General features: G+C 40.3%; 2 protein-coding genes across 13 annotated transcripts; one reads left to right on the forward strand and one right to left on the reverse strand.

Annotated features, from left to right (window-relative positions):
• Nucleotides 1-2109: 2109 nt before the first annotated feature.
• vgll4l (vestigial like 4 like) lies at nucleotides 2110-12897 on the reverse strand. 8 transcript variants are annotated; one of them, XM_076104723.1, is made up of 7 exons: nucleotides 12339-12879; nucleotides 11928-12032; nucleotides 5742-8967; nucleotides 3992-4115; nucleotides 3650-3884; nucleotides 3056-3137; nucleotides 2110-2906 (listed from the first exon to the last, which is right to left on the reverse strand). In XM_076104723.1, the coding sequence occupies exons 3-7, from the start codon at nucleotides 5806-5808 to the stop codon at nucleotides 2605-2607; spliced, it is 810 nt and encodes a 269-aa protein (XP_075960838.1). In that variant the 5' UTR covers nucleotides 5809-8967; nucleotides 11928-12032; nucleotides 12339-12879; the 3' UTR covers nucleotides 2110-2604. The 8 variants fall into 8 exon arrangements, 4 of the variants coding, with proteins under 4 accessions (XP_075960838.1, XP_075960839.1, XP_075960837.1 ...); XM_076104724.1 differs by lacking the exon at nucleotides 11928-12032; XM_076104722.1 differs by having other exon boundaries at nucleotides 11928-12879.
• syn1 (synapsin I) lies at nucleotides 11721-22941 on the forward strand. 5 transcript variants are annotated; one of them, XM_076104720.1, is made up of 14 exons: nucleotides 11721-11960; nucleotides 12222-12691; nucleotides 13733-13790; nucleotides 14693-14784; nucleotides 14950-15106; nucleotides 15224-15313; nucleotides 15842-15904; nucleotides 16000-16142; nucleotides 16245-16319; nucleotides 16410-16512; nucleotides 16602-16739; nucleotides 17543-17612; nucleotides 17744-18258; nucleotides 19540-22941. In XM_076104720.1, exons 2-13 carry the CDS (start codon nucleotides 12330-12332, stop codon nucleotides 18256-18258), a joined length of 1866 nt encoding a protein of 621 aa, XP_075960835.1. In that variant the 5' UTR covers nucleotides 11721-11960; nucleotides 12222-12329; the 3' UTR covers nucleotides 19540-22941. The 5 variants fall into 5 exon arrangements, with proteins under 5 accessions (XP_075960835.1, XP_075960830.1, XP_075960833.1 ...); XM_076104715.1 differs by having other exon boundaries at nucleotides 17744-18254; nucleotides 19502-22941; XM_076104718.1 differs by having other exon boundaries at nucleotides 17744-18254.
• Nucleotides 22942-23269: the final 328 nt, after the last annotated feature.

The raw sequence follows: 23269 nt of genomic DNA on the forward strand, positions 1-23269 counted from the left end.
TTTACAGCAGATTCTTGCAGCAGTTTTTCCAGTTGAATGGGTGTTTTGTTTTATCTTTAAGTGTTTATTTCCCCCACTCTTAGCACCCAATTTGAACAGGCGCATTTCATATCACATTCACTTGCTATTGTAGGTTGAATAAAGATGCCAGTTTTTGAAATGAGAACACCCAGCAGTCTGAAACCGAACAATCATCATTTAAACAATAATCCCAGAATGCTATCTTTGATCATTTAAATAAATGGCTTAAAACAAGAACCTTGAAATTGAATCATACACTCCTCCACAACAGAAACACATCATTCCACACAATCATGTTCTCATGAGATTAGAGCTGCAATTTTAACTATTTACAAAATGCTTCATGCTGTGTTGACAGTGATCTAACTTTTGACAGACCAGACAAAGTGCAAGAACTTTCCCAGAGATCTTTTGTACAGTGGTGCGTCCTTAATTACTACTGCCACAGTGAAATTGAGTTAAATGTTGTTTTCTGTCATGTTTGAGGTATTCGGTATTGTAATTATCTTGTATTGTTGCCTCAAACAACAATGTGCATTTGTGTTGCAGCAGCTTGAGAAGTTTTTTCTCTTAACATTCTCATGGCCATGTTGTGTCATATCATTTGAACTCTCACTTGTGCTAAACCACAGTGCCCAATACTGTAACTAAACACATTTCATTTATCTCATACAGCAAGCTTGCATATAACTGTGGCTTAGTTAGTACATCAAATACAGGGTATAACTATAAACATATAGAGGAATCTAAAATATATTCTGAAATTAAAGATAAAATCCTTCAAACTTAAAACGGTACACAAATAATTACTAATATAAACTCACAGAGTTAGACCATAGATTTTTATTTGTTTATCAAGGCCAGACACAAACTTTATTTTTGATGAGAAACATAATCAATGTTGATCAAGAGTGACATGCAGTTGTAAAAACCTGTCATGCAGTTGCCTCCTAGTGGTACGCTGAGCAAGGTGTTTTCTCTCAAGCTTCTAAAGGTCTCTCTGTCACGTGACTTTTCTCACTCAACAAGTTGACCAGCAGAGCTGTGGCTGGTTTTAGTTGTCTGTGCTCTTCATAATGCAACATGAGAACATTGGTCATGTTGCATGATCCTAAGCGCCTCTAGATGGCATCAATGCCCCTGTTCAGGTTACGCTGGATAAAGAATATACTCCATGTGGAAATACCAGTCTATAACCAGCAGTTTGGTCTTCTGTTTGACTGGACTTGCTTCAAGATCTGTTTGATGTAAACGTAATGTTACTGTACAGATTGTAAGCGTTTTTGTCCATATGTCTGAACTTAAACCACCCAGTGGCATTTGCTTACACACTTTTAATGGTTTACCTTAACTATTCTAATGTAAAAACACACTTCATTTATACTTTCCCTCATTCTGCTTCCTGATTTACAACATTTTTCCCAATGTGCTAAACCTGTCAGAACATTTAGGTAATTTCCACTTGTTTAAAATGGCCAAACCTGTAATTTCAAAGACAGAAGGGTTGGATTTTTTTATGTGGCTTATCATAATTAAAGTTAGGCAAGATAGAACATGCAAATAAGTAACTGAAGAGCTTGACTGGTTCTCATGCTCAGGCCTATATTAGCCCAACCCTTCCTTCCCCTCTTCCCTCCCTCCTATCCCTTGCCAAACAGGATCTGTAGGATCTTACAAAGTCATTTTCTCAGGAGACAGGAATGTCAGAACACAAGGCCTGGTGCCTGCTGGTACATGCACCCTACATTCCCTCAAACTTCCCAGAAAAAGTCCCAAAAGTGTTGCTCATACCTCCATTTAATTTACACTCAGCGTGTGGCAACAGCTCTATGTGTAAATGCTGTGTCTGCGCCGGACGTGTTGGAGACACACTGACTCACAACTGAAATGAGGTTGTCTGGTACACCACCCTGCCCAGTTCTTACAAGGTGTCCTCTAGGCCATGCCCTACAAGTTTAAAAGGAGTTTTATTCATTTTGAGAAGTAGTTTCTCCCTCTGAAGAGTCCAATAAAAATATGAAAGGTTGAATTTGTTATTCAATTTTTGGATTGTTATTTACAAACGAGAAAACACACAATGCTACTAAAGAATCTTTAACATTTTTATTTTTTCAAAGTCTTTTTTTAAATGTTTGTATACAGCTGATAAGCATATTATACAGCAGATAGGCAAGTCATTTAGACTATAAGGAACCCAAGTGTTATCACAACATAAATATAATACAACGAAATTGTGGCATTCAGACGGCATTAAAAAAAAAACGTCACAAAATCAAAGAAATGTTAAGGATTATTTGGCTGATTTTTCAATCATCCCTTATCACCATCAGCAGTATCTCAGGTATTCAGATGCTATCGACAAGCAGAAGGTAGAAATGTAATAAAACACGGACATCCCAACTATTGCTACATTCGTCTGCATCAATGTGTCTTACATTTGGACACAGAGGTCCAACGTGACAGCACTGAATCTGCTGGCTCGCAAACACGAGCACTGGCATTTCCATTGCGCGACAAGCAGAGCTGCACGCAGTGAAAAGTAAAAAGTCACAGTTTCCTCCCATATCAGAGGTTGTTTCTGATTTAATTGACAGACCAGCGGCTGGAAGTCGACGATGACCTGCTGGTGGACTCTTTGCGGGACTGATTCGGGCTGTGGCTGTAAGTGGGGGAGTGAGTGACACTTGGGCTGCTGGGAGGTGTGGAAGAACAGGAGGAAGACTTGGATTTGATCTGCAGCCACTTGTCTCCCAAAGCCTTGGCAAAGTGGTCATCGACAGACACGCTGATGGAGAGCTGCTGGGAGCGAGCTTTCTGGTAGTTCACTCCGAGGCTCCTCTGGAAATGCTCCTCAACGACATGGTCATATTTGCGTCTGGAAATCACTGGACAGGCAAAGGGATGAATAACAATGTTAAATACACACATCTGTGAGTCAGGGAAAGTGAGTGGATATCTATATTATGAAGCATGTGTGACGATCAGGGAGTGACCGTCTGGTGCATGAGCTCATTCACAAGATTATGAAACTCACCTGATGTGGGGCTCCTGTGGATCTCAGATCTGCAAGAGGGGTTCGTCGATGAGGAAACGCAGGTGATCACAGAAGGACGCATCTGAAAAAGAAGATGGATCATTAATCAAATGAAAAGACAATGTATTTCTGCAAATATAACACAGCAGCTCTGCTTCTTTTTTTCGTCTTACTATCATCTGTGCACTTCATCCCATGACAACAAAATAGTGTACAAAGTTGAATTTGAAAACAGAATCATTTGAAAACTGCATATGCCAGTGTGGTGGCATATGCAGGTCAAAGAGAGAGCAGTCTGTTTGGTCTTGTTGATGGAATTCCTCCCGCCATTGCTCACATTTTCTTCCTGAATCCGGCTGGATTGCATAGCTCGGACAAGCTCAGGCCTGCGAACACTCTTGGGAGTAGCATGCCTGTGTAGTTTTATTCACTGACTACAGATGGGAGATGTGCCACTGCTGTGGGTAGCCTGGAGCTACACCGGCATTACTAAGGGACTGCACATTTTCAGAAGCTATACGGCAGCCCAAATATCCATGACCTTTGACAGAAGCACATCGAGCACACAAGCAGCACTTGTTTTGGTAAAATTACCTGGATCTGAGGGGGAGCAGAGCTTTTAGTCTTTTCCTCTGTGCATTCAGGGTCTTTTCTTGGTTTCTTGATGAGGGCGAGTGGTTCATCCATGACTGGTGCGTAGTACATGTGGGTGGGCAGAGGGCTGGGTGTCGGACTCCAGGTAGATGTGGGACTCTGTGGCCTGTTGAACACCACTGGTGCTGCTCTCTGGGCAGCTTTGCCACTGCTTCTGCTCAGGACCCGCTCTCGCCTAAAACATTTATTCATTAGGAAATGCTACATCTCTTTGACACCATTTGAATTTAAGGAATCATAATTCTAATATTGAATCACTTTTGTAAACATGAATATACCAACCTTTCCTCCAATGTGAGACCTCTCTCGTGGCTTCGCTTGCGTTTGACTGGAAGCACTGTGGGGACTCGGGCGCGATCATTTGCGATATGTCTGTATCTGTCTTCGCTCCTGAGGTGGGGCTGACCTGAAAAAGAAAATGAAAGTGCAGAATTAGAATAAGAGGCTTTAAAATGTGTTTTGGCTATGGATTATTTGCCAGTTCAAAATGTAAAACAAACTAATGGCCATTTCCTGGAAATGGTGATTTTACGACAGTGACAAAGGGTGAGTGGTAATGACTAACTGCTTGTTTTGATCAAACCTGCATGACTACTACTATTCGTGGGAAAATATTTTTCCAGGCCGCCATTAATTGTAAACTCCGTTAAGTTGTAGAACTCGAACTACCAGATCAGTGAGGGTTACAACACTACACAGCTGATTCAGTGCTAACGGTAAATGTTGTTTTTCTGCATAATATTGGCAGTCAGCCCTATCATCACACAGCTCAAAGGGCACAATCAACAGGTTTTGTTGTGATGCAGTGACACACATCTGAAAGCTTTTGAGTCTTTAAGGACCCTGATTTGGGCGGCACCCATTTGTGAAAGGTCCATCAAAGTGAACACACACATACTGGATTTTTGCGTTTACACAAGTTGAAACACATTGACAAGACGCTGATGATGTCATTGATGTGTTGGATGGGAAAAATGCACTGTTGCAAGTTAAACCCACAAAATATTTTCCATGTTTTTTATAAAGGAGGGATCGTCATTTATTAAATGAAAAAAAACAGGAGTTACGTTCTATCTCTTCTGGCTCCTGTCTCACAGCAGTAAGCTCACGTGTTCAAAAGTCATCCAGTCAAAATAAAACACATTGTTTGAAATTGTAAAGGCGGCATAACTAGACTGTGGCCCATTGTTTGACTGTATGCTCAGTTAGCACTTGAAAATCCACATTGATGTGGGAGTACTTCAGAGCTCCTTGAACTGTAGTCAAATCAACCACTCAGTGCTTAAATGAGTCACATAACATCTATTGAAATCAAACAATGAGGTGATTGTGTTTTTTGAATAGTAAGACAGTGAAAGTTGTCCCCTGTCTTCACACGTTAAGTGCTTGCTCCAATCCACATTTTCTAGTGTTTTCACACAGGCTGCCATTGTGGAGGGGCAGGTACAACCACACCTATGCTGATTTTCTAGTGCCTCGGGCATGGATATTTATTCCCTGTTTGCGGAGGGAATATGCTGCCTGACCTTCTGTTTTTTCTGTGTTTACAGAAAGACAGCAAAGTAACACGATTTACAAAATCTCGGTTCAACCTTGAAGACCTTGAACGTAAGTAATTAAGTATGAATAGGGATTCCTTTATTATTTACTTCAAGTAGATTCCCTTTAAGAAACCCACTTATCTTTTCTTTATGACAAACACGCTGTATGATAATATACCAAAAAGCATATTTCACAAAATATATTTTAAAATGTAGCTGTTAGTGTTTGTCTTCCATGTGACTGCCATCACATCTAATTATTTGTATTTGAAACTGTATCTACATTAGTACCATGTCAACGACAAAGGTAACTGCCACTGTAATAAACACATATGGTTTTGAAATGACACAAGATCTAAACATATAAACAAAAATGTTATCTACAAAAATGTTAAAGCATAACACACACTGACTTGATTCGACTGATCAAGGTAACACAAATATTCACTCTCATCAATCAACGTGAGGCAATGAAAGGTAATCATGCTCACCTTCTAGAATGTAGACCTTGAAGCCACTGCTCATCCGGGTAATGTATTGGAAATTAGCCACAGCCATGGCTCCTTGTCTTTGTCTGAGTGAAGCCAAACAGCGAGGAACAACTTGTCTGCTGGAGCTTACAGGACTCAGGACTCAGACTGAGCTCCGACAGGTAAAGTATCAGGTGAGTGCAGATAGGTGCAGTGGCTTCCCTGTGACCCATTCCTTGCATTCAGATTGGCTGCTGCAGAGGCCAATCAGAGGCCCTCATTCACCCAGGGTTGTTATTGCCCTACAGGCAGAATGAGCTCACAGGTATAGTTCACTCTCAAAGGTAGAAAGTGTAGCTGCTAAATGTCATGGCACCACAGAATCCACACTGATTAGAGAAGCGTTTGCGTTATTCAACACTTTATTTTGTACAATAATACACCTCTTTTGGTCATTAATCACCTTTTTACACAACTTTTTAGGTTTCTCCCTGAGGAAATGGAAATGTGCCTTTTGTTTCCCTCCATGGCATCACCACCTGTCCCACTCCCCTTCCCCCCCCCCCCCCCCCCCTCCCCCTGATCTGCAATCTCACCAAACTGCATTTTTTCGAGCTCTTAGCCCACCGGAGCTCCAGTCATTCCACTGACCTGCCCATACACGCATGCAGCTGTACTGTGAGCCTGCCTCACCAGTAATCCAAAGGCTTTTGTTAATGGCCAGACAAAGACTCCTAAGTCCTGAGAATGCCGCTGCCATGAGAACAATCTCGCCTGAGGAGTTTGGCCCTGGTAGAAAGTCTTTGGAGGCCACTCATTCAGACACTGTCTGGCATTGGTAGTCATCTGCAGGAAAATCATTAAGAGTGTGATTCATATGTTGATATATGCAAACATATCAATCATAATCGGTTTATTTGGACATTAGTGTATTAGAACCAATACAAAGTATCCTCAGCCCCTCCCTGGTATATATTAGCCTGTTTCAATCCATTTAATACTGATTATACTGATTGTCCCGACAGGGTGATAGCAGCTGCTAAAGAAGGGCTGCACGTATAAAGGGCTGACTGTGACTACGTACATGAAATGTGTTGTATTGAACTAAATGTAAGCTCCACACTGCCCCCCTACGTCAGTACACTGCAACAACATGCCATCAAAACCTGCACTATGTTACTGCATACCATCAAAAAACTTGTTTATGATAATGATGTACTAGTCCTGAAAAACATGTTTGCTCACTGATCCATTCCCAATGACCGCAATGTAGTGTAAACATTTTAAAAATGCATGGAATCTGATTGACTGTTTTTCTAGTTTTGCAGCATTCATTTTCATGTATGCCTCAATTTTTTTTCTGAAGTCTTGAATATAAGGTGTAGGCCAGGACACCTCTGCAGCACAACGATATTTGACACACACCTACTGCAATTTTGGCCATACTGCAATTTTGATCAAATTAAAATTAATTAATTGTGCCACCCTAGAGAGATGATTATCATAGTGCAGCACAGACAAACCTGTTTCGAGTCTGAATAGTCTTCATTTTACTTTATTCAGTTGCATATTAGTGTACTTTTGAACTATTACTGTATTCTTAGTGTATTTTGTTTCAATACACAGGCAATAGTTATCTGCTCTGTCTAAACCAGCTGCTAAAACAAGATAATACAATTCTCCCATATTAGAAACTACAATTGCTCGAGTAGATCTTTGAGAAGACTCAAGCGTTTACACTGCAACATGTATGTAATGCAAGGAGTTGCTCAAAATGAACATCAGTTCTCCGTTAATAATTCAGTGTATAGTAGTACATTCATTTCTATAAATTATTAATTATAACCCTGATAGTTTTTCTCTAATCAAATTGGTTCTGAAAGTACGAGGTAATAACAGGACAAACATAGACACTATGGATATTGTAATGCATATTACAATATGCTCATATACTACATAATGATATAATTATGACATTGTTGTAATAATAATATTGATAATTTTCTGCTCTTTGAGTGAGGTGTTCCATTACTGTATATACACAGCAGCAAAACTGAAGCATTTTCATAAATAAATGAATAAACCCAAACCATAATGGAAGACAGAGTTTATTTATAAGAACAACAAATGTCTTTTTGACTTTTAGTCCTCAGGCATTTTGTTAACTTCAAACTTAGTGCTCAAAACGCTGAACATGTTGCCAAATTACGTTATGAAATTGTAGTACAACAGATCTAATGTCCCCCCTTATGATGTAAACATTTGAAACGAAAATGCATTTTTTTGGAATGCAGACTATTGTTCACAGTTTAGTTAGTCGTGTGTAACAGTTTAGAGCAGCAGAAGGTAACTTTTTCAAAAACAACCTTTTAACATATTTGCACAAACTGTCTCCATATCCTAACATTAGTACAAGGAAAGAGACAGACAGACTGAAAAAACAGATTCCTCTCGTTTCAGTGCTCCGGCATTTGCAAGATTCCACAGTGATACAGTGACAGTTTACGTTTATATGGCAAAGTTGTTTTTAAAGTTATCAACTGCTGCCTTAAAAAGGGAAAGCATTTTCATTTTTTTTTTACATAAAAAAGACAATAAATGTATTTTAGGCTTTTGTCAGTTTTTTATATTCAAATACTAGAATTAACTGAACTTCTGGCAACCAAGCTACCAAATTAGTAAAGAAAAATAACATACCATTACCCGCAATATGTCTTAATCTTGACATGAACTTCCACAACTTTTTTAAAATCAAAATGCCTTTCATCACACTGATGAAAAATGGTGAACTGCCCTGTTCTTAATATCTCTTTTGATTATGGTGTGTAACAAATAACAGATAAACCAATGTAGTCTAGTCCAACTAGACAAAAAAAACATCACTTTTCCATACTAGTATGCACTAGTCCATTGGAGATGGAAGGGTAAAGGTCTCAGGCCTGAGCCAGCATGTCACATACCATTCACATCGTGAAGACAGTCACTCACTGCATCAGTAGATTTTTGAGTGATTGTATTTTAGGTTTTAGGGATTTCTGTCCAAGTGAAGCACTCTTTGAATAAACTCAAAGGTGTACCTCAGTTGTTGAGGGTACTCCAAATTCAGGGCGTAAATAACTCCAAAGAGTAGGCACATGGTATGCGGAAGACTTTCAAGGTCATCCATCACCATTGTTCCATCCAAAACGATTAGCTGTAGACTCCAGGTGCAGCGAGTGAGGAGAGGCCACATTGTCTTCGGCAATCACTGTCAGGATCCCCATGGAGGTGTGAGACATCGACAATAGCAGCATTAAAACCACATTTGCATGTCAAATGTTACTTTGCATTTCTATGGTAGAACAAATAATGGTTGTATTTGTGCCTCACAGCAAAACAAGGCTCCACAAAATCAATCAATTGGAGCATTGAAGAGAAACAGCCACTAAGAGGAATCTAGATTCTGATATTATTAGATAATCAAGTAAAAGAAGATGCTGCAGAGTGAGTAAATACTGCATTTATTGATTGATTGATTCAACATTTCATTCACTGAATGGTTGCAACAGCTAATAATACACAATACAGATTATTTTGAAAAGGGCTGGTATTTACATATAAGGATGATATTTGAATGGAACAATGAAATCAAAAATGTAAATACAACAGAAGGTAGATGGGCCTGAGAGCAACGGGTTGAAGCAGTAGCATCACAACACGAAGTGAAATAGAAATGTTAGGTGTTAACCCTGATTCACTAACACCTTCCAACACCTGGCTGAGCAGGATGGAGCACAAACACCCAGACTCCCTGCTCATTGTTCTTGGGGACTTCAACAGAGCAAACCTCAGCAAAGAACTGCCTAAATAGACAACATATTAAGTGTAGCACCAGGGACAAAAACACACTGGACCACTGCTATCATAAAGGACGCATATCGCTCAGTCCCCCGTGCAGCTTTGGGACTCTCTGATCATTGTCTGGTTCATCTTCTCCCGACCTACAGGCAGACACTCAGGTCTGCAGAGAGAATTATTGGTTCCAGCCTGCCCTCCATCCTGGACTTGTTCACCTCCAGAGTCAGGAAACGAGCAGGAAAGATCACTGCAGACCCATCACACCCGGGACACAAGCTGTTCCAACTCCTCCCCTCTGGTAGGCGCTACAGAGCACTGCACGGCAAAACCACCAGACACAGGAACAGCTTCTTCATTCCATTTGCACTATCACCTCAATTCCACTGTCATTGTTGTTGTATAGGTTTATGTCCATATATATATATATATACACTTTGGATATATATTTATATTTATATTGTACATAGTCGTTAAAAGTGTATACTTACATCTGTTCTACTTTTTTTGTTGTCCTTGTTTTATTTTGAATATTTTTCTTGTTTGTAAACTTGTGTATGTACGTTGAGATTAAGTGAAAACCGGGGTCAAATTCCTTGTATGTGTACAAATACATGGCCAATAAAGCTGATTCTGATTCTGATAAGCACGCTACTTTAGCTGAAACTCAAGTTGTTGCTAAACTTACACTTATTGTAGCGGGGTTTTACACAGCGTACTTGAAGGTCTAGCTCAAAGACATAAAGTTATTCTCCAAACCCTAATTAACAGATAGAGAATATGGCATCAACAAAGTTTACTAAATATATAGCCAGAGGAAATAATAGAGCAGCGCTTTCTTCCCGCTTTGAGCATTCGCCATTCCGCCTCATGCAACACCTGTCTTCAGTGGTCAACTGCACATGTGTAATCGACGAGTGCGACCGAGTTCTGTCCAGTTTCTCCTGGCTTTGTGGATGGTTCCTCCTCACTCATTCTTTTAAATAGAGGTTAACTTTTTTTTTCTTTACCGAGTGTCTTTTATTATAGTCAACTAAGTAAGCAGAACTATTTTGTCAGTAATATCTACCTCGACCAGGCATTATTCAACTGATTAAAATGCACTGTGTGTCTGTGTCCACTGTTAACATGGTTCAGTCATCACCACACCGTTTCCATAGAGGTTTGGGACTCCCTGGGGGTCTGTGTTGATCACTGACGCCTGGGTGTCACCAACAGATGGCGCATCTCTCAATCTGTATCGAGTCTTCTGAAAATCAAAAGTAACACACTGTGTCAGCGCCCTGAAATCTAAACAGTAAGTGTGCCACTGATGCATTATTGAACACAACAGAATGCAATATCACATCAACACCCATAAGCACCCCGTGGAGTCACAGCGTGCTAATGTCTGACAGAGCTACGCCCTTGACACTCTCTTCAGCACCACCATCATATCCCAACAGAGAGCTGCGTCAAGTCAGACAATCACAGGCTGAACAATACAGGAAGTTAATTAAAATTCCTTTTAATAGCTTAAAAGACTTAAACATTTGCAAGACATTTGAGTGATTTCAGCTGCCACTCTTTGATGGGTGCAACTGCAAATTATTTCCACTTCAATTTACGCATTGATTCGATTCATTTAAATCATTAACCGTTTGGTCAACGTCAAAACTGCAAAACGACTCTTTCATTTTTTTTTTTTTACCAAAGCCTGACATGACTTATTATAGTTTTGCACGACCTATATGCCCCCGAATATTTAGTTTACAATGACATAAAACATACGAAGGCAACACATCATCACGTTCCGAAGCTGTACCCATACATGTTGGTTTACTAACATGACTTAAACAACTATTTAAAACATCTGTTGATTTCCCGTCATCGTTTCAACACGTTGCTGAGAGAACAATATTAAGTTACAGAATCAAGTGGTTATGGCAAATTGATTCACAAAAGAGAAATAGATGTCCCTATGTGTAATAAAAACGTGTCAAAATGAATAATGTGTTACCTTTGAATTACAATGTCAAGATGTATACTCTTCTTATAGAATTCATCGTAGGCGGTGTAAAACCTATAAAGTAAAAAATAAATTGAAAGCAACATCCGGAAGTCGTGTTTCGCACACTGCCTAACTTGACTCTCGTGCAGCCTTGCAGGCCACTTTCCTTCAGGATGACTGGGAGTGACGCAGGGCAGACGGAAAAAACTAGGGCTTGAGGGTAGAGTACGGACAGGGAGAACGGCGGTGATGCTGGAAGGACTGTAGCGTTCATTTCACATGTTCAAGCCCGATGCACCGTTTTTCCGACTGCACAGAGGACATGAGAGTAGCCTATATTTAGGTTTCCTGTGAGAGATAATAATTAGGCATCATCAACTCACCCTCGGGGCGGATCAGGTTGGATACACTCCCAGGTAGGCTTCATCGTGCCTTGTTATGACAGTAGTGGTTGCTTTGATGGGTGGGGTTTATTTACACAATCCATCCTATATAAATGTAAATAGTATTCATTATTTTATTTATAGAGCCTTATTTTGTTCCGCTATTATCAATAGGCTGTGTGATTGCTTAACCTTAGCTAATTCATCAAGCTTTACAGTCACGATTCCTTACTGTTGTAATTAGATATTACAAATCTGCACCCAATAGATATTACACGACTTGTTTCTCTTTAGGTAACATTGATCCCCGCCCCTGTTTTGTTACTGAACGCCAAGCTGCAAGTCGCATCCAGTTGGAGGATATTTGGACACCTCTCTCCGTCACTATAGAAAGTCTCCATCATGAACTACCTGCGTCGACGACTCTCGGACAGCAATTTCATGTCCAACCTGCCCAATGGCTACATGACCGATCTCCAACGCCCCGACCAGCCGCAGGAAAGCCCCGCAGTGTCGCCCGGCCCGACGGAGCGGCGGCAGTCCACCAGCCAGCCGCAGCCGCAGCCTCAGCCTCAGCCGCAGCAGCAGCCGCAGCAGCAGCAACAGCCTGGAGGTGGAGGCTCCGGCTTCTTCTCATCCATATCAAATGCTGTTAAACAGACCACAGCTGCGGCGGCTGCTACCTTATCTGAGGCAGCTGACCGGGCAGGAGTCTCCAGCAGTGCCAAGATCCTCCTGGTTATCGACGATCAGCAGACCGACTGGTAAGAGCAGTGCTTATTGCCTGCGTGGTGCCTCATCGTCTAGACCAAAATGTGTGGCAGACTGTGGGTTGCAGTGGCCTAACATCTAGAAGGTCATATGATTCACCCAGTGCATTGAGATATACCACGTGTAACAGCCGTTGGCTTTGCTCAGACCTGAAACACCGTGCAAACGCGTTTGTGTACCGATAGTGCACCATGGCAAACGCGCAACCGACTGAAGGCAGAGGAGCCATTTTCAATTGACGATAAGCTGTTGCTGGTGTAGATTGCATTCTGCCAATAAAATGCTTATGGCCATATCTGCATGGCCGATGCAGGGATGGGCTATAATGCCACAATGATGATGCAGGCATTTTCAAGTGGAGTGGATGTAAGAGCAAATTGTGCACAAGAAAAATGCCTGCATCAGGTTAGTCAAGCCTCCTCACCAGTGTGCGTAATGCATGCTTGTTGGAGATTTGCACACACAGCAAAGGTGATAAAACACTGCACTGTTGTCCCAAAATGACACCCTAGGGTGACAATAAACTATGCATATCTGTGTATCATCACATCAGAACCCTTCCATGCTACAGTACAGAGGCCCTGTGGTTCTCACACTCTGTCACCACATGCAGGATATGTGGGTATTCATACTTCATAAGGTGGATGTAAAAGGCTAGGTCCAGTATTAATGTCCTTATGTCCAATTCATATCTCCTTGTGCATCAGGTAGTAAAATAATGTCATTTAAGAATCTTAATTTAGCTTTACCTTTTTGTTTAATCCTGATGACTGCCAGCAGTTACAGTCATACCAGCATATAACATACTGCCACTAACCTATTACTTTATCTGTGGAGAAATAGCATTTAGTTCCATTGAATTCAGCTTTATTTATGTATTTGACATAACTCTTCCATTGGTCAGTTCTGAAATGTTCTGCAAATGCTGGAGAAAGTGTCATCTGTCAATTACAGGAGAAATTAGCAAAATTAAATTATTGTTTTGTGTCTGAATACAAACAACAATTGGACTGAAATCTTCATTTCACATGCAGGGTAAAGGTCTTCAGAGGAAGAAAGGTCCACAGTGAATTTGACATCAAGGTAGAACAGGTAGGTTTTACACACAACTATTTTCCGTACTCTGTGTTTGTGTCAATCTTTACTCCTTATTAGGAGGACAGGGAACTTATAAAATAACTGGACTAGTTGAAATAAAACAGCTTTAGCCTCATGACTAAACTGTGAACTTCAGTTGGAGGGATGTTACATAACCCTGCCCATATTATGCATCATTTGTCTTCCCTTTGATCCTATTTTGGTTTGATATCTTTATTTTCTGAGGCAGTGACATCTCTAAGTCCTTTGGTGAGTCATTTTGTTGGGTAAATCTTACTAATATGTCAACTTGCATATTGGGTAAACTGATCAACAACAGGCCTGATACTAACATAACATCATTTGTGGTTTCTTCAGTAAATAACAGATGAATCATCCAGTACAATGGGTGCTATTACGGTGTTCATAGAGAGCCCTTAGAATGATAAATGTCCCAGAGTATTGATAGGAGAGGGGGCTGCTTTATTCATTCCCACACTGTTCTCTTGAAGTCTGATTAAGAGAAAATGTTTTTACTGTAATCTCTTATAGAAATAAATGAGTTGTTTGTGTGGTCTAGTCATTTTGGTAAATCTGTGAAAAGGGGAACGTAACAATAGTAATGAGTAGCCTTGTAAAAATATGTGTTATTATTATTATTATATTATTAACTACTTATATTGTAATCCACCCAACAACACTTAGAGGACACCCTGATGGTTATTAAATCTTTTCCACTGCCTGAGACATTTTTATTTTTGTCCCTCTACTTCATGTTGCTCTGGCATTTCCATTATTTCCCCCGTGGCCTCTTATTAACAGGTAGAAACACGCTTCAGATGAAGTCTGCCATCCGATCTGATATGTCATGCACTGTCCTGCTGCTGTGATCATGATTTTAATTCTTTTTTTTTTAGGCAGAATTCTCTGAAATCAGCCTGGTGGTGAATTCCACAGGCACTTACAATGTGGACATTGATGCAATCAGGAATGGGCATAAGGTTACTAAGTAAGTACTCTGCAAAACATTTCTAGTTAAGAAAGTTTGAAAGTGCTGCTGCAAATTTACTGTTGAAATCTGCTGAAAATCCACTACCATGAATGGAAGTGCCTCATGACTGTTCAGTTTGTCTTGCGATGCAGTTTAATATTTTGCTAATGTCCTCTCACCCAGATCCTTAAAGCCAGACTTTGTGCTGATCAGACAACATGCCTTCAGCATGGACAAGAATGGAGACCACCGGAACATAGTGATTGGACTGCAGTATGCTGGAGTGCCAAGTGTTAACTCTTTGCACTCTGTCTACAATTTCTGTGACAAACCATGGGTGGCAAGTATTGTTCATCAATTAGTTTGAACCCATATAACACAATTTCATCTGCATAGACATATGAAACTTTTTTTTGGAGTACAAATGCTCTCTCCTAAACATTTCTGTCCATTTTAGTTTGCTCAGATGTCTAGAATCTCCAAGCAACTAGGCTCAGAGGAGTTCCCCCTGATCGAGCAGGTTTACTACCCAAACCACAAGGAAATGGTAAGTTCTTTGCCATCTGCTCTCCTTCTCTCTCTCCTCCCCCCTTTCCACTTGGGCTGATGGGTATGTCTTAATGCTGACGCATTAAGGAGACACACACAGACTCACACACAAACAGGTCATCCCTTTGCACGGCCCACTTCACATTTTAGGAGGGTCATTTACTTTCATGTCAATATCCCATCTCATGTACCAGCTGAGACCGATCTAATTTTCTGGGGAGTGTCCGTAACTGGTAGATGCAGAGTTTCTGATTATTCGTCTGCCAAGTCAGTGACATTACAGTTATACCGAGTCTGTTGCTGCAGAGCAGGCATCTCCACCCCTGCTGTCACAGGCTGACAGTACTGGGCTGGCTTTCAAGCCATCACTATGAATCCGAATCTCCTGCAGAAATAGAGGAGGTGTGCTGTGTGTCACTTCTGTTTGACAGAAATGCATTAAAAAATGGTGTTTTAGTGATTAGAGGGATGAATGATGAAGCTAATTTATGATAAGTCTGAGTATGTGATGATTCTCTTGTTACAGATTACCTCCCCCCGCTTTCCTGTAGTGGTAAAGATGGGCCATGCTCACTCAGGAATGGGAAAGGTAGTACTGGAGTGTTTACTCAATTCAGTGTGAACACAATATTTCTTGGACCAATATATGCCAGTATATTTATATGTTGACCTTTGCCACTCCAGGTGAAAGTGGACAATCAATATGATTTTCAAGATATTGCCAGTGTTGTGGCACTGACCAAGACTTATGCCACATCCGAGCCCTTCATTGATGCAAAGTATGATGTCCGCATCCAGAAGATCGGCAACCATTACAAAGCTTACATGTGAGTTTCAGATTACTGCCAGAGAGCCAACTCACCGGTACATTATTATATCAAATGAAAGTGGTTGAACAGCAAAATAATTAAAACAATTCTAATAAACAGGAGAACATCAATTTCTGGCAACTGGAAAACCAACACTGGCTCATCTATGCTTGAGCAGGTGGCCATGTCAGACAAGTAAGAGCTCATAAATGCAGAGGAGATGAGATGGTGAATCCTATAATGTCTCCCTGTACTATTATAGATCTGTTTAACATGTTATTACAGGTACAGATTGTGGGTGGACTCTTGTGCTGACATCTTTGGAGGGTTGGATATCTGTGCTGTGGAGGCTCTACACGGTAAAGATGGCATGGACTACATTATAGAGGTACTAAAAGGCAGACAAATCATATCAATGGAATATTTGTCTGTGACCATGAGGGAAATCTATTAAATCCATCATGTGTGGATTTTTAGGTTGATGACTGTTCGATGCCGCTGATTGGAGACCAGCAAGACGAGGATCGTGTTCAGATTGCAGAGCTGGTGATTTCTAAGATGAACCAGGCTGTTCCACGCACTTTGAGCTCTTCCACAGCAGGGCAGCCTGCACAGGTGCTCAAACCACAGATACTCTTTTTTTGATCCAGAAATCTCTTACCTGTCTTTATTTTTCACACTTTTATTAGTAATATATGTCAAGTCAGATCTGTTTTTATTTAGCGTGCACAGTTACACACGAGGTTTCTAAGAACATCAGAAACTTATGAGATAACATATATACAATGCACTGTATATACTGCATACATACTGTATACAGACTATGAGAAACCGATAATGAGTAAATACATAGTGAAACACATTCATGTCCACGTGTATGTGGTGCCTAGCCATGCAAGCCTTTAAATATCAAAGCAAGGACCTTTAAGCGTGCAGGTGTACCTTGACCAAACTCCAGGTAATTGGTGGAACCATACATTGGTGGAACCGTTGTAAAAGACAGCATAGTGAAGACCCTGGACATGTTATAAAAATTTAAGAATTGCGTTTTAAGAATAATGAAATAATAAGCATTCTGGCTCTAAGGTAATGTCTGAAAATAGATGTCTGTGTCTGCCTGGACCAATACTTAATATAACTCAGTCTGACAGTATTTTCAGGTGCATTGAGTGAGCTGACATATATTTCTGAGGTATCAAACAAACATTTGCAAGGATAGATGTCAGATTGAGTGTCATCAGCACAGACGTGGAGATTTATGTCATATGTGTGGCTAATCAAGAGTCAAAACATAAATGAAGAGTAACGGGCCAAGCACTGATCCTTTTAATATATTTTTCTATCTTGAGCTAATTTTCTTTCCTTTCTTGATTGATGCACATTTACTCACTGCCATTTTACCCCTGTATGTTTTGTAGAAAACAGTGTCTCCTCAGCCTGTCTCACAGCCCAACGTACCACAGGCTCAGCAGCGCCCCTCACCGCAGGGTAAGAACTTGGAAGTTAAATGATGCAATTCATTTTTGTCGAGAAATAATTTCTCTTTATTTCGAAGTCTAGGCAAGGATACCAGGAAGGTATTTGCATGTGATTGCTGATTTGTTTGTTTTTTACTGTAGGTGGTCCTCAGCAAAGTCCCCCATCTCAGCAGCGCCCACAGCCTCAAGGCCAACCTCCTGCACAGGCCCAGCAATCTGCTGCGAACCCAGCAACCGGTGACCCCAGTGCTCAGGCTAAGGCTAACCAAGTACCTGCAGCCCAACCACGGCCACCAGGTCAGGGAGCCCCTCAAGGCCAGAGAACTCCTTCTGGTCAGGGCTCTCCTCAGCGAAGCCAGGGAGGTTCACCTCAAGCTCAGAGGCAGCAGTCTGTCCCCCTGCAGCAGAAACCTCAACAGAGGCCTGCACCTCCCAGGCAGCACTCACAGGGGTCAGCGCAGCAACAGAGGGCTCCCGGCCAGCAAGGTCGCCCTGGAGGAACCACCACCCAGCAGCCCCGACCTGCTGCTCAAGGCCATGGGGGCCCAGGAGGACGACCCCCGCTGCAGCTAAAGCCTCAGCCCCCAAACAAGCCCAGTCAGGACAAGCCCAGTCAGGACAACCCGGCTGTGGGCGGTTCTCCACAACTAAAGTAAGTAAGTGTATATGATAAAAGATTGCGGATCAGTTTCCTCTCATTTGTCTTACTTTTTGCCTGCATTTGGATATGCATGCCACATGGGAAATCTATTTATGCACCTTTTGACAAGCGATCCTCTTGAATGTGCATGATTTATTAATTCTTACATTTTCAGTCCTTCCGCAGCAGTTTCACCAAACATAACATTTCAGATTTCATACATTAAAACAACAACAAGCCAAATTTGGCTTGTTGTTGTTCATAATCTATCACATTTGTCACAATCCATATTCTAGGACACAGGTTAACAAATGTTCAACATTTTAAATCAGTTTTCTCTTTGTATCAGGCATGGATAGAAAAAAAGTAAAAACCTATCAAAATAGGTATTTACTCAGTATTGTTCAGAAGTTGTTTAAAAAAGTGGTTATTTGATATAAAACTTCTTCGGTTGATGTGATGTTATATAAGGCATTTATTACAGAAATATACATTTTGAGTTTAATAATTAATAAGCAATATTGGCATATTATTGGAAGTCATTTTAACTTATCTTTATTCCGATTCACATTCAGTTACAAAATTGAAATTGAGACAACACTGATAACTCTGAGGAATCTGAACCATTACATTAAACATTAAAAAATAAACAATAGTTCATATATTCTGAAAATAATTGCTCGATGAATAATGCAAAACTGTGTGTTGGAAAAAAAAAGAAGATACATCTTAATAAAAAAAACTGACCATTTACTACTACTGACAACTTATACAACTCAAGTCGATATACAGTAGAAGCCCTCAAAGCTGAAAAGTACCTTTACATTTCACCTGTATTTGTTGAAAGCTTTAGAAATGTAGTCGGAGGTTTTTGCTGCAAAAAAAAAGAGTAATATTGCTTCTACCTTAGTGGTCAATACATTCTCCAGCTGATGGCTTTTATGGAGAAATGACTCACATGATCCTGATTTTGGATTATATTAGATTGCATTATGCTCTCTTGAAATAGAGACATAAAACACTTGTCATCATCTCTTTGCATCCAGAAAAGCCATTCACGATATCATATCAAAGCTAAATGATAAGGAAATACTGAATGGCCATATAGAAAGCTTTTATCCTTTTTTTACTGAGCCTTTTTTCTCCTGCCTCTCTCTCTCTCTGTCTTGCCGTGCTTCATGTCTTTTCATTTCATGGGTTTGCTGCATGACTTTAATAGCCTCTCCCTCTCCTCTATTGCCATTTTCCTCTCTTTATAGCAAGTCCCAGTCTCTTACCAATGCCTTCAACATTCCAGAAACCCCAGCGCCACGAGCCAGCCTTAGCCAGGATGAGGTGAAGGCTGAAACCATACGCAATCTACGCAAATCTTTTGCCAGTCTCTTCTCAGACTGAGACGGCATAAGCCCCCCTCCTCTCCTCCTACTGACAGAAAGATGGACAGGCAAACTGAAGGACAGATTCCATCAGCGACCAAGGACCAACAGGATCCAATTCATGTACATTGACCATGATATGAAAATGTACACACTTGACACCCACTGCCTAAATAGTTAACACCTTTTAAAATGAACAAAAAGTAGAATATACAGTTAATTTAGGCACTGTTATCTGAAACATTCCTTGCCTCGCCTCAAGCTGAAGTAAGTCATCCACACCTTCGTGTTACACAAACAAATCACAGAAGAAAGCCTATATATGCATGAACTCAAATACACAAAGATAAGAAACTAAGCAACAAAATATTGCTCCCACTTGTTTGTAGGTGCCGTAAAGTAATTGTGATCTCTATGTTTGCATTTTGGTCGGTTAGCCGACCAACTGAATGAATTATGGGACTGTACGAAAATCATTGGGGAGTGGAGGAGTGCTAAATCTAATATTTTATTTTATTTAAAAAAAAAGCAAGGCCCTCCCCAGTGTTTTTAAAAATTGTCAAAATTATATATTTATGCCAAACATAACAAAATAGTTAAAATACAGCAGTTTCTATTTTTGAATGTAGAACTTGCTAAAACTGTTATTATATCCTCTGCATATGGCATAATGCACCTCTATGGCACACATGAAAATCATCTTTTTGATTTATTAACTATTTTATCTATTTTTATATAAATCATCTCACATAAACAACATCAAATATGACCTAGTATAGAAATATGGGGTAAGATACAAAGAAACGAAAGACCCTTCCCTGCTCTCCCAATAAAGTAAGACGACACTCCCCTGAGCAAAAACAAAGTTACAATACCCTTTTCTGACCCGTCCGTCCCAAAATCATTTTTGTACAGTCCCTAACACAGCACAGCTGCACACATAGGCTGTTTGAGCTGTTGACCGCTCATGGTGATGTCTTAGCTGCATGTCAACAGGAGGCAATGGTCGCATTTTCCAACCCCTGACATTGGCGCTTGTAACTGTGTCGTGACATGTAGTTGTATTAGTTAGTACAGTAACCTAGTAGGTGTTGTGAGTATGTTGTTGCTGCCACTTTTTTTTGTCGCACAAGAACAAAAGCCCAAAAGCTCTCCCCCTTGAAAGCAGACAAGAATGTCAGATCAAATGGAGTTGTCTCAGGGATTTCCAATTGATTGTGACACTTGTATGTGAGGGTGAGGGTCTTCCATTGCAGTTTTATTGTGCTTGTTTACTAATAATGAAGGAAAAGCATGCATTTTAATAAGGTAGAATCTTTCTATTATTTCAGATGCATTTGCACACAGACAATACTGCAAAATTATACTTGAATACAGTGACATTGACTGATGTATGAAGTCTTTATTTTCAGGTTTATACGTCTGCCACTTGACAAAGCAACAACTCGGTGTTCCCACCCTGGGGTGCTGCTGTGTGTGTGACAGGTGTGGCACAGAAGGATACAGCATAGGCAGGGTTTGCAACTGTTCAGGTACAGTTAGTGAAACATTTGATAATATACAGACAGTGTAATTTCATATTCCCTTGATTCCAATGCAATGTAATGAAAAGGCTTCTTACTGTAGCTATGGATTTACAGTAAGTTAGTGGATTGAGTCGGGTTTATTTCAGGAGTTAGTTGATGCATTTGGATTTTGCACTTAAGTAACTCTAAACCTTAGTCTGTATCATACAATGCAGCAGACTTTCTTTCCTTGGGTTTCAATGACTTTACAGTCTGTAAGAATACGCTATACAATAAAGAAATAATGCAAAGGTATAGGAATGTTAACTGGGGGGTGTGGCCCTGCAGTAGATTTAGAACTTCCTGCAACCCCCCCCCCCCCCCCCCCTGCACTGTCAACCTTTCCTTTGATCACGACTGAAAAACGATTCTGTTTCCAGGCACTGAAATGTCTTCCAGAAGGAGTGCTTTCTATTTGAATGTCAACGTAGAATGGCAATATCATGCTTTTTAGAGAAGACCCAATAGCCAAAAGGACCCCTGGTTCCCCTGCAGATTATTCATGCTGCCTGTGTTTTGTGTAGCCACAGTGACCCCTTGTGCTCAATGGTGCATAAATGTGTGAATGTCGTTCCGTAACTGGTCAAACCAAATAGATGTGTTGTACAGAGCTCTGAGTGGTGCAGATTGTCCCCTTTATCCCCTGCTGCTATTTGTGCTTGTTGATATTATGTGTCACACGCTTACGTACACTTTTGTACACGCTTACGTTTTTTTCTATGAGGCAGGACTATCTGGGGCTAGTAAGTTAATGCATTAGTGATTCAGGCTGTCATTTTTAAATTTTACAGTGACTCAGTGTCAGTGCATGACCGTCTGATTCATCGTGGTACAGACCAACTCCAAGAGGATCAGTAAGAGAAGCTTTGTGTAACTGTTACACTGAGTGTGTAATTTATGAAAATGAGTCATCACAATTAGCATGGATGGTTAACTTTGAAAAATGTCATACCCACATTTTCAGAGGCCTGCTGGCCATTATAAGACGTACTATTTGCCATGGCACCTCCTGGGACTGACAGGATGAGCTGTGACAGTGATGCAAAGAACTAGTTTTATGTATGTTTTTGATATTCACAGATGGGGTTTTTTTCTTTTTAAAAGTTTACATTATTTATGGTGGATATATCTGACTGTGAATGTACATTATTTTCTTTGTTACAGCTAGTTTTATTGTTTTCTAAATGCATTGTACTATCATTGTGAAAAGACTAAATCTTTACAAATTTGAGTTGAACTGATTGTCATTTGATGCCTGCCAGATTTTAAAATGTATATCATAAATGTAAGTGCAAGAATCAAAGAGCTGAGGTTTTTGTCAATCAAAAAAGTAGATATTGCATTATGTAAATCATGGTGGAATTGAATTAAATGTAAAAAAAAAAAAAAGATATTTGATGTTATATGCAATGTAGCTATATTATGTGAAAATGAGTATGTTATTAAAACATGCACATGTCTAATAAAGTCTATGACCAACAATGACTGTTTTATTTGTTATTGACTGAATATGGAACAGTAACACAGGGTGTTTCGGGTTCAAGTCTCACTCAATTATGTCTGTACATAATGCATGTATGTCCATCCTGCAGAGATTCCTCCTCTGTTGCTCTGACTGAAGTTTTATGTATTTTTTGTGGCCTTTTTTCTTTTCAAGTTGAAGGTCAAAGGATACAGTGTTGTGTTGTATGTTGTACAGATTGTAAAGCCCCCTAAGACAAAGATTTACGAAAATAAAACTTCGATGACCTGCCATGACATCCAAGAAAATGAAAATGTAATTTTCGCTTTAGAATTGCCCGTATTAACCATCCTGGAGTTGTGCTTGATGTGCTTGTGTTTTGTATTGTATGGTAATATGCAAGTATTTTAACAAATCTCAAATTTGAGGTCAGGAAGGAGCTGAAAAGGTCTCTAAATCTTGTAAACTTTTTAAAGCAATAAAACATGCTTGAAATGCATGCCGAAAACTGTCGACTGAGCACACTTAGCTCAGCTGACCAGTGTTTTGCATAGTTGTTGTAATAGCAGCCATACTAATGTGACCACAAGGTGGTGTGGGCCTGCAGTCTCACTGCCACAGCCT

This window comes from Anarhichas minor, unplaced genomic scaffold (assembly GCF_050575085.1).
Source record: "Anarhichas minor isolate MPS153535 unplaced genomic scaffold, ASM5057508v1 ptg000030l, whole genome shotgun sequence".
Taxonomy (NCBI): domain Eukaryota; kingdom Metazoa; phylum Chordata; class Actinopteri; order Perciformes; family Anarhichadidae; genus Anarhichas; species Anarhichas minor.

What these genes read in the sequence shown, in the direction of transcription:
- vgll4l (XM_076104721.1), bottom strand. Translation starts at nt 10,872, where the DNA reads ATGCATCAGTGGCACACTTACTGTTTAGATTTCAGGGCGCTGACACAG. An exon ending in CCCAAACCTCTATGGAAACG is followed by an intron (nt 4,116 to 10,703) that starts GTGTGGTGATGA and finishes TTTCTTTTTCAG; the next exon opens with GTCAGCCCCACCTCAGGAGC. An exon ending in CTGCTCCCCCTCAGATCCAG is followed by an intron (nt 3,138 to 3,649) that starts GTAATTTTACCA and finishes CTTCTTTTTCAG; the next exon opens with ATGCGTCCTTCTGTGATCAC.
- syn1 (XM_076104717.1), top strand. Translation starts at nt 12,330, where the DNA reads ATGAACTACCTGCGTCGACGACTCTCGGACAGCAATTTCATGTCCAAC. An exon ending in AACCATTACAAAGCTTACAT is followed by an intron (nt 16,143 to 16,244) that starts GTGAGTTTCAGA and finishes TCTAATAAACAG; the next exon opens with GAGAACATCAATTTCTGGCA. An exon ending in GCATGGACTACATTATAGAG is followed by an intron (nt 16,513 to 16,601) that starts GTACTAAAAGGC and finishes GTGGATTTTTAG; the next exon opens with GTTGATGACTGTTCGATGCC.